Genomic DNA, 10,333 nt, shown 5'->3' on the forward strand with positions numbered 1-10,333 from the left:
CGTTGTACGCCTGGAAAAGGGGCGAGAGTACACGTACGCGAGCCCACTACGATTAATCATTCTGTTTTTCGATGCTGCCTCTCCCGACTTCGTGCTACCTCGTTTTTTTTTCGTTTTCGGCCAGTTATCATGGAGGAGTCGGGGGTACTTGTTTGCTCACAGTACGAATAACAAGGGCGTCAAAAGCCGGACGAGCCAGCAGATTCGTTAGGCAAGTATTTAACGAAAAATGACGCGGCGTCTCCCCGAGCTGTCTCCACCCATTCTCGTCCGGTTAGTTTGTGTTTTAACTCGTTACGTCCATCCCTTTCATCGATCAAAAAAAGAACTACTACTACTACTACTACTACTACTACAAATACTAAAAGCGAGCATAATGACAAAGTAGTAACAAGAATGATTTCCCGTGCTCTGGATAGTCCAGAGGATGCGGAGTCATTGGTAGTTACCTTCTTCTATGGCAGTTTGCCGGGCCTCTTCGGCTCGTAACCTCTTCTTTCTTCGGGCGCAATGCCCACTGAAACTTACATCTAAGCTCGAGACTTTCTAAATAGCAAACCAAAAAATAAAGTACAAAGGTGAAATAAAAAGATAAATCGCGGAAGCTGATCCAAGTGCACATAAATGAACAACGATCATATAGCGATCGCTGTCCGTTCGCATCTGCATGCTCGAGCAATATTAACGTTCGTTTCGGAAACTACTCGCGATCACGACCGCGAAATTAAATAAATCGACGAGCAAAGCCAGACGCGATGACACGTTCCATTCGTGTCAGCTTTACCGTCGATTATTCGAATGAAATTCTCTGAAGCAGGTTGGTCACTCGAAAACGCGTCTACCCGATCAGAGGTTCACCTCCACGGTTCTCACACATATCACCAGGGCGCAAGAGCCTCCACTAGAGAGAATGTCCCGAGATGCCTCCAACACCCGAGCTTAACCCGCAACATGTACACTCTAATTTACGTACCATTTTCCTGAAATCGACTGACGAAGGCTAGTGACCATTGCGCAAAAAGTGATAAAACACATCTAAAGAAATTATATCGTTAAAATAAATATAAGTAAACTTGGAATTATAATTGTAATTTACAGCAATATTAACAGCGTGGTTACGCTTAATCGTGTAGCTAATATTACCACGAATTGTGATTGTATTGATACGTCTCCACATTTTTCGTATCTTAAGTTGTAGCGAATGAGAAGAACGACGCAATTCCACAGCCTAACCACACACACACACACACACAATGTGGAAAATACGTCGTGCACGATACCCCAACACATGGTCAGCAGCTGAGAAATTTTTGCATTAATTATAGTCATCGTGCCCAATATCTTTTTCCCATTCAAGTAACACCTGAGCACGTGAATGACATCCTGACAATGGGCACGGCAATTGTTAAATCTGAAAATCCTAATCTAAAAGCATGATTAGTTTGTCTCATTTGTATTTAACGGACTAATGTCCTTTGATTTTACATTTTATTACTTCGTTTTGGATTATAATAACTCTGCTTTATTAATTTAATAAATTACTGAAATCTTAATATTATCAAAAAAGTAACATTAATTGAAAAAAGACTAAGACTCGATGAAATAGAATAATTGTCTCTAAATGCATTACCAAGATAGAAATAATCTTCGGCAATCTCTTCGTCAAAGCACATTTCCCAAAATGCAGAAACAGCGTTCAAAATTATTGCTTTGTTTCAAAAATCTGCCTGTCGCGAAGTTTCTTCTTGCACATGAAATTTCACACATTCTTGTACGGAAAAGAAATAAATTTTAATTCATATTTTAAATTCTACTTACGTTTATAGTATCTGAAGTCAAACAAAAGAATGTGATATATTATAATTAATATTGTCACAAAATGAATGTATCGTGTATTGCATGTATCGTCATTATCATTGAGTAAAAATTGCATCTTTCATTCCAACGAAATCGGAGGGCATCCGATTTTTCCTTCGGTACCTCTTATTTATACTAAAATTCATTGCTTAAGATTAAGTGTATTTATGTCATACAAGTATATTCGTCGAGATATTTGCCTTTTGCAAATATTTATACTGAATACTATTATACATATTTGTCAGTACCACGAATATATTCTCAAATTTATATGTTTAAACTAATTATTAAAAAATTAATGATTATAATCGCGATGTGTAAGAAGACCTATCCTGAACTAATAAATAAAGATATGAAAAAATGTTACTACTCACAGGTGTAAAGATACCCGCGGTCACTATGCTCGCAAAAAATTCTACATAATACAACCAGTCACCCGTTCATCCTACGACATAATTGAGTGACCGGAGGAACAAAAACGCATGCGACTCACCATTAGAAGCGGAGAAGCGGAAAACGTTCCCATCGACACTGCATTATCTCAGCAAATATCATTTCAAAGACTAACATCAGGCAGGAACTGTCGAAAATCCAATGGTGGAAATGGAGGTTATGAAAAATCTGTTACAAAACAAAACACGATAAGTGATCGCTGATTATTTGGAATGTTGGAGATTGTGAAAAATGGAAATTTATTACACTCCTAACTTTAGTAATAATAAAGATTGAAATTCTAATAAACATCCATAAATGTAAAAACTGAAACTCTAATATAAAAGTTTAAAATCTAGAAATAAAAAATCTAACGATTTTTTAAATATATTAGTTATTTGTTTTATAATTTGGTATTAAAACTCTAACACTTTTTTTATTTTAATAGAAGAATAATCTTAGAAAACCCTAACCTATGAAATTTTCAATCAAATTGTATTTCTTAATCAATAGTATTGAAAGCAAAATATACAGAATACACATAATTCAAGTAAGATATGTGAAGTTACTTACATTCTTGGCTTTTGAGCCATCGTTGGAGCATTCCCAAAAAGACAAAGAAGTTTAAGCTGTGATATGTCTATAACAAAACAGAAAATATCATTAATATTGTTAATACACAATGATAAGCATGGAAATTTAACAACAATAAAGACTAAACTCTGATAAGTATATAAATTGAAACTCTAATATAAAAGTTTGAGAATAAAACATTCACTGATTTTGATACGTATCAGACAGTTTTATTGTACCTTAATGTTAAGATTTTAAGACTTTATTTCAATTAAAAAGGACATTTACAGCTTTCTAAATTATCAATCGTTTTATTGTATAATTAACAATATTTCAAAAAAATATATAATAAATAGAACAAATTGAAATACAATACGTAAAACTACTTACATTCTTGAGATCCTGCAAAGGCTTTGTCTTCTTGATGCACTGACTCTATTATCGAAAAAGAATATTCAAAAGAATATAAAATAAGACCACATTACCACGACCGCAAAAATTATAACCGGCGAACAAGAGCTCTAATGTCGCGTAGAAAATTGTTTGATAAAATTTGACCACTTTCGCGTGTGATTATTTAATTGAATTTAATCAAAACGACCGTGATTGGAAAATATTGAAAAATACTTTTGCGGAGCAAACACTGACTCTACAAACCGCATTGCACGCGGTCAAAAATATTCCCTAAAAATAGAGTTGTTTATGGGTGGTGTGGGGTGGGATGGGATGGGGAGTAGAAAAGAAGCGAAATATAGTTTCGATGTCTTTCATCTTTTCTCTATCAAACGTTTATTTAGAAAATAGTGCTACTTTTCTTTTACGGATGAAAAATATTAATTTAAAATTACAAGATATTTCTAGATATCGAACAAATGTTTGCGAATACCATGAATGCAATGTAAGCAGTTGCAAGAATTATACTATGAATGTTCGTTACTAGAATATGAGATATACACTCCACTAATACACTAGAATACAGTTGAAAATATTTGCAAGATTTCGAAAGTTCACAACTAAATATACTTAAATAATACTACAGAAACGTATGCGAAATTTTGTTTTGAAGTACTTGAGTTTACTTGCGCGTCACCTCTATCAAAAGAAATATATGTTACGAAGTTAAAAAATATAGTAATGTATAATGCGAAAAACACACTAATGAAAGTAATAAAGAACCGACGCCACCAATAGGTTATAATACGTTACAAACCTGACGCAACGCTATCGACGTTATCGGTACGAAATGAGACGACTAAATGACTCCTTGTACGTTAGTTTCGTATAGCAACTACCAAAGTGGCGAGGGAAGTGGGGACACAAGAGCCGGTGACACAAGCAGCTACGCAGTTAACGATCCAGACAAAGAAATGTATACATCAACAAAAACATTCCTATTCTACGAAGCACTTTCTTTCGAATTACGCAGCAGGAATCTTTCGAATTGCGCAGCACAATTCTTTCTCTACGTCGATATTTACAAATATCGTACAATAATTCGTAGCCCTACTGGCAACATCACAGACACATTTGTCTAACTTATTATTTTAGTTACCTTACTTTATAATCTTAATTTCGTTAAACAAAGCAAGATTGAAACAACAGCATGGAGAAAGTGAAAAATTACTTAAAATTACTGTTCCGCAATGACACAGTATGTAGATGAAGTCTTAAGCGCTTTTTGAGTGCGTATTCGCTTTTAATACTAATATAAAAATAATAAAAGTGGAACGATATTTATTTTTAAGTCCAAAATGTAGTAAGAGAATAATTTTTTCACGGTTGAAAATTTGAAGTCCATAGATATTTTCTCTATATCATTTTTATTATCACGACGTAGTACCTGAAGTTTTGACCGATCTAATGATTTTTATTCTTAGAAATATCCTGAATGAACGGGGAATTAAGAAATGTGTAATGAAGGATATAAATAATGGAAATTAATTATGGTGGAGGAATCAACGAAGAAAAGTTATTTTACTAATTATTATACGAATGAATATTCAAAATGTCGCTCAACGACTACTAAACTATTTAATTAACACTAACCTCACCACCCCTAGTCAAATGACTGGTTTAAATATCTAATTTAAAATTGTACATTTATCGTTATATCTTTTGTTCATTTAGCTTTACGTGAATTTTTATATTCTCCGATTAATTGATTTCACAACTTTTAAAACCAGTTATTTGACCGGGCCTGGTGAGATTAGTGTCAAAAGCCAGCCTGATATTTTCTTCAATTTCTGATCTTCGGTTGATTTCCAGTATTTTGCCTTCACTTTTCACCAAAAATTAGATGTGACAAACGAAATGCAATGTAAGACCTGCTAACGTTTAGGTCATGTTGCTTCTAATTGCAACGGACTGTCGCAGCGTTAAATTCAACGATGAATTGCTATCCAGATGCAAGTATTGATCCAGATTTCTGTATCGAAGAAAGCAAGGATAACACAAATCAACCTTGTTGCGTTTCGTGTAAAAGTTTTGGTCATCCTGTTCACATCAAGATTGCTCTCTCAACGCTTATTGTCAGAGTTAAAAAGGCAATGGCAAAAGAGAATGTGGAATATTAACGAAGAGCGAAACAAATAAATACGATTCGTAAGTATTAGTGTAGTATCGTGGACGAAAGGCCCAAGAAACGTCGAGCTAACTACAGACAATGTCGCGAGAGCCGAGGCGCTGTCGGCTCCATCAACGCATTACCGGGTCCTTCAGGTAAATAGGTAAATAGCCGAAAAGACCTTCGTGACCCTGGCTACGAGCGTCTGTAAAACACGTGTGCGGTGGGCCCAGCAATAGACAAGAGAGCGCTACAACGGCCCGAGAGACAGTCGAAAAGCAGAGAGTGCGAGTCGAGGAGCAGAGTGCGAGTTGAGCGGAGACGGAGGTTGCGAGTGGCGTTGCCGAGAGAGTGTGGATTGCGCTGTTTTCTGTACGTTTGGTGTGAATAGTTCAGGTTGAACAACAATCGTCTTTTTCTGTCTGATTAACATCTCTATTGTCCACTCTTTGTAAACACATTATATCACGATATTACATTTTTTGGGGGCTCAGCCGGGATTGGGCAAGACAGAAAACGAAACGGTTTAACAGAGCTATTCGAGCTAGTTGTGAATTTACCGGTACGCGGTGTGGTAAAAAACGATATCGTTGACTGCTTAAGTTCGTGTAGTGTGAAAAATGGCAAACGTCGGGGACGAACGATTGTCGGGTGAAGAGGGTTCGACGCTGGAGGAGCTGAGGAGTAAGCTCCCGCGAATGAACCTCCCTATATCGGGTGCGAGGTCAGTGCTGATTGCAAGGCTGAATCGGGCGTGTAGGGCTGGACAATCGTATCGTAAGGGATCGACGGGCGGTGAAGAGCTAACCGGTCAACGAGATTTAGAAAACGTACAGAGAGCTGAGCGTCATTGTAACGAAGATGAAGATGTTGAGAAAATGAATACGAAGGAGTTGAAGGAGCGCCTCGCTAGTTTGGGTTTAAAAACGACGGGAAGAAAAGTAGAATTACGCGCACGGCTACAAGCGGCCATGGAGGGCAACGACATATCGTTGGAAGAAGAAAGCGACGACGAAAGTGAGGATGAAGATGACAAGAAAAACACAAGAGGATATAAGAGAGATACGCGAAGGGTGTATCAGGACCGTGATGAATATTGTCGAAGGGCATGCGTTGGTTCGACACTGAGTTTTAGAGACGTCGAAGATGCATTAGAGTCGTTTAGCGGCGACAAAGGTGAAAATGTCGAACGATGGTTCGAGTCGTTCGAGGAAGTCGCTGATACGTGCATGTGGTCGGATGGGCAGAAGGCAGTCTACGCCAGGAAGCTGCTGAAGGGATCAGCGAAAATATTCGCGAGCGTCGAGTGTCATGCCAGAACTTGGCATGAGTTGAAGAGGGGGCTAGTGAAAGAATTTTCGAGGAAAGTCAACAGTGGGCAAGTTCATCAGAAACTTGAAGAAACGAAAAAGGAGAGTGATGAAGCATGTTTGGCTTACATGTACCGTATGCTCGAAATAGCCAGCCATGTGGACATGGAGGAGGAAGCAAAGGTGGAATACATAGTGGATGGAATAATAGACGACGAGAACAATAAGGCTATATTATACGGCGCGACGTCAATCAAAGAGCTGAGGAAGAGGTTAGTGATGTACGAAGAGCAGAAGAGTCGCAAAGCAAAGTCGATTGTGAAGCCGGCTAAAACCCAGAAGAACGGGAAGCCCAGTCAATCTGTAGACGCAATGAAGAAAAGAAGATGCTTCATTTGCGGTAGTGAGGATCATCTAAGGGTTAAGTGTCCGGAGAGGGGAGAAGGTGGTATGTGTTTCAAGTGCAGCGGATTTGGACATATTGCAGCGAGGTGTACGGCACGACCGAAAGAGACTTGCGCAGTGTCAAGATCCGAAAAGGGAAAGTACTTGAAGGACGTGTCGATAGATGGCTGCAGGTTTGTCTCGTTAGTGGATACATGTAGTGACCTTACGTTCATACGAGCGGATGAGTATGCGAGGTTAGGATCACCACCTCTGGGAAACTGCAAACTTAGGTTTGATGGTTTTGGTTCCGCTGGCAATAGTACCTGGGGCGAGTTTACAAGGGTAATGACGGTCGACGGGTACGACTTTACTGTCACCCTGCATGTTGTCTCGAATAAGGTAATGACAAGACACAGTCTACTCTTAGGTACCGATTTTTTAGACCAGGTAGAGTTGCGAGTCAAACGGCGCGAGGTGACATTTTTACGACTCGACGATCAGACCGACGGTCACGAGGACGCGCCGGATGTACTGAGGGTAAACGCGATAGAACAATCCGACGAGATCGACTTGTCGCATGTACGAGAACCTCATTACCGTGAAGCCATTCGGGATATTATTAAAGGGTATAGGCCGGAGAAGAAGAGAAACGTCGGAATAACCGCAAAGATAGTTCTGAAAAGCGACAAACCGGTAGCGCGAAGACCGCGAAGACTGGCGCCGAGGGGGAACGGGCAGCATGTCGACCAGGTTCAGAAATACCTGAATTCCACCGTAAACAGAAGCACAGGGAAGACTCCTTTCCAGCTACTGGTCGGGGTCGAAATGCAAGTCAGGGAAGAGGCGAAGATTAGAAAGCTGATCGACGAAGAGTGGGCCGCGAGGTTTGAAATTTTAACGTCACGCGAAAACCACGTGGAACGCGAAAGAAAGGAAGTCGATCGAGTTAAAAAAGCGTGCGAAGCAGTACCGAAGGAAGGATCCGCACACACCTCGATTTTATGAAACCTTGGGTCCTAAACGCCGAAAGTGACGCATCCGACGATAGCGAGAGCGAACATAACATCTGAGGGCAGATGTTATTGCAGGATGGCCGAGTGTAGTATCGTGGACGAAAGGCCCAAGAAACGTCGAGCTAACTACAGACAAGGTCGCGAGAGCCGAGGCGCTGTCGGCTCCATCAACGCATTACCGGGTCCTTCAGGTAAATAGGTAAATAGCCGAAAAGACCTTCGTGACCCTGGCTACGAGCGTCTGTAAAACACGTGTGCGGTGGGCCCAGCAATAGACAATAGAGCGCTACAACGGCCCCAGAGGCAGTTGAAAAGCAGAGAGTGCGAGTCGAGGAGCAGAGTGCGAGTTGAGCGGAGACGGAGGTTGCGAGTGGCGTTGCCGAGAGAGTGTGGATTGCGCTGTTTTCTGTACGTTTGGTGTGAATAGTTCAGGTTGAACAACAATCGTCTTTTTCTGCCTGATTAACATCTCTATTGTCCACTCTTTGTAAACACATTATATCACGATATTACATTAGTAGCGGAGTAAAACGAACTAAAATAAAGTTCGCAATAGTTAGAATCAGAATCGCCAAGAATACTAGTTTCTTTATTACTTCTGTTTATGCAACTTGTTCAGCAAAGACCGAGTTTACCAATGAATTAGACGTACTTGTATAATTTATATCATATATATTATTATAGATATTATTTCTATTATTATATATATATTATATATCTTTTTAAATAATTGTTATTTTATTGCAGGAGACCTCAATTTCGAACATATGGAATTTGGCAATTTGCGTAACAATAATCGTAGAGTTTTTTTTATTTAATTTTGTTGTTCTCCTCGGTTCTATATGAACCGAAACGGATGTTATATTTCGAGATATTAATATAATATACATAGTTTTTGTATTGTTTTATATTTGGCTTTTTCTATCCGATTGAGTTTCTGTTCCCTTCGCGTATCCTACGATATTTAGCTTTTCATGAGTGAAACTGTTCGAAAGAGGAAGATATCTGAAGAGATACAAACGCGAAGAAATGAGGAGTCAACGAATGAATGCATGACAGCCAGAAACAGTTGCAGCTTCAACTTCATAGATCCTATATCGCATTTTGTTCCAAAACCACATCATTCATAGATCCTGTTATCATCGATTCAAGAATGAATATTTTAGATTTAATAGATAATAGCTTTGTTAGTATCTCTAGATAAAACAGTGATCATCTGGCGCTGTGATGCAGGATTTTCTTTAATGCAGGCTATAATATTCTCCTTGATAATGAATCTGTTGATTCTAACACGAGATATGAATTTTCATAAATTCATAAATTTTCAGAAATTCAATTCGGAAATTCTTTCGAGACTTTATCTATCGAAACAAAAACTGTTTATACCAAACAGGCGACAATTATCTCTCGATGATGTGTGTACATCAGGAAATCTGTCCTGGAATTGATAAAGTTACTTCCAAGATTTTTAATAATGCGAATCAAACAGGTAGATACATCGATTCCTATACATTGCATCCCAAAAGTTAAAAAGTAATGGCCTTATATTATTACATAGATTTCGACGTTTAAATAGCATCCATGCTCATAATACTCATTCTGAGTTTCACAAACTTTTTATTGGAACTTAAAAGACAGTGGGTGTTCTTGCGTTGTTACTAGGGCTCAAGGCATCCAACGTTTTATTTTTTATCTCGTTATCTCGGAGTACATATCTCCACTCTTGAAGCTTTATATTTTGTTATCTCGGAGTGTATCTTCATATTTCTTCAACGTTTATGCTAACGTTGTATTCTGTAAAATTAAAAAATTACAGAAAGAGACATAACGAAAGAGCTACGTAACCCAAAGAGAAGAATGGAAAAACGTTTGGACTACAATGAAAGATCGTTAGAACATTCGTTATAGCGTAACTATCCCATAGCATTTCTTGATCCCTTTCGTTTTATATTCGACTCTTTTCGAATTATAATTGATTAATTATTATCAAAACTAATTATTAAAAATTGTTGTTAAAATTATTATATTATTTTATTGGATTATATTTAATAGTTATCATTCACTTAATTATAATTCAGTAAAATAATGTAAAACAAAAAATGTCGTGCATCTACTATTTCCTCATAAAATGAAAGTAACTTTTGGAACAACCTAATAATTTAGCTAACTTTTAACCGTTATAACTTTTGAGTTGAGAT

General features: G+C 38.1%; 1 protein-coding gene across 1 annotated transcript; it reads left to right on the forward strand.

The window, feature by feature from the left end:
• Nucleotides 1-6,396: 6,396 nt before the first annotated feature.
• LOC117241303 lies at nt 6,397-8,127 on the forward strand. The gene has a single exon (XM_033507260.1). It carries the CDS (start codon nt 6,397-6,399, stop codon nt 8,125-8,127), a length of 1,731 nt encoding a protein of 576 aa, XP_033363151.1.
• Nucleotides 8,128-10,333: the final 2,206 nt, after the last annotated feature.

The sequence above is a fragment of the Bombus vosnesenskii genome, unplaced genomic scaffold, assembly GCF_011952255.1.
Source record: "Bombus vosnesenskii isolate JDL3184/JDL3185 unplaced genomic scaffold, Bvos_JDL3184-5_v1.1 scf7180000015644, whole genome shotgun sequence".
Lineage (NCBI taxonomy): Eukaryota > Metazoa > Arthropoda > Insecta > Hymenoptera > Apidae > Bombus > Bombus vosnesenskii.

Excerpts from the sequence above, each read along its gene's own strand:
- LOC117241303 (XM_033507260.1), top strand. The coding sequence starts at position 6,397 with ATGGAGGGCAACGACATATCGTTGGAAGAAGAAAGCGACGACGAAAGT.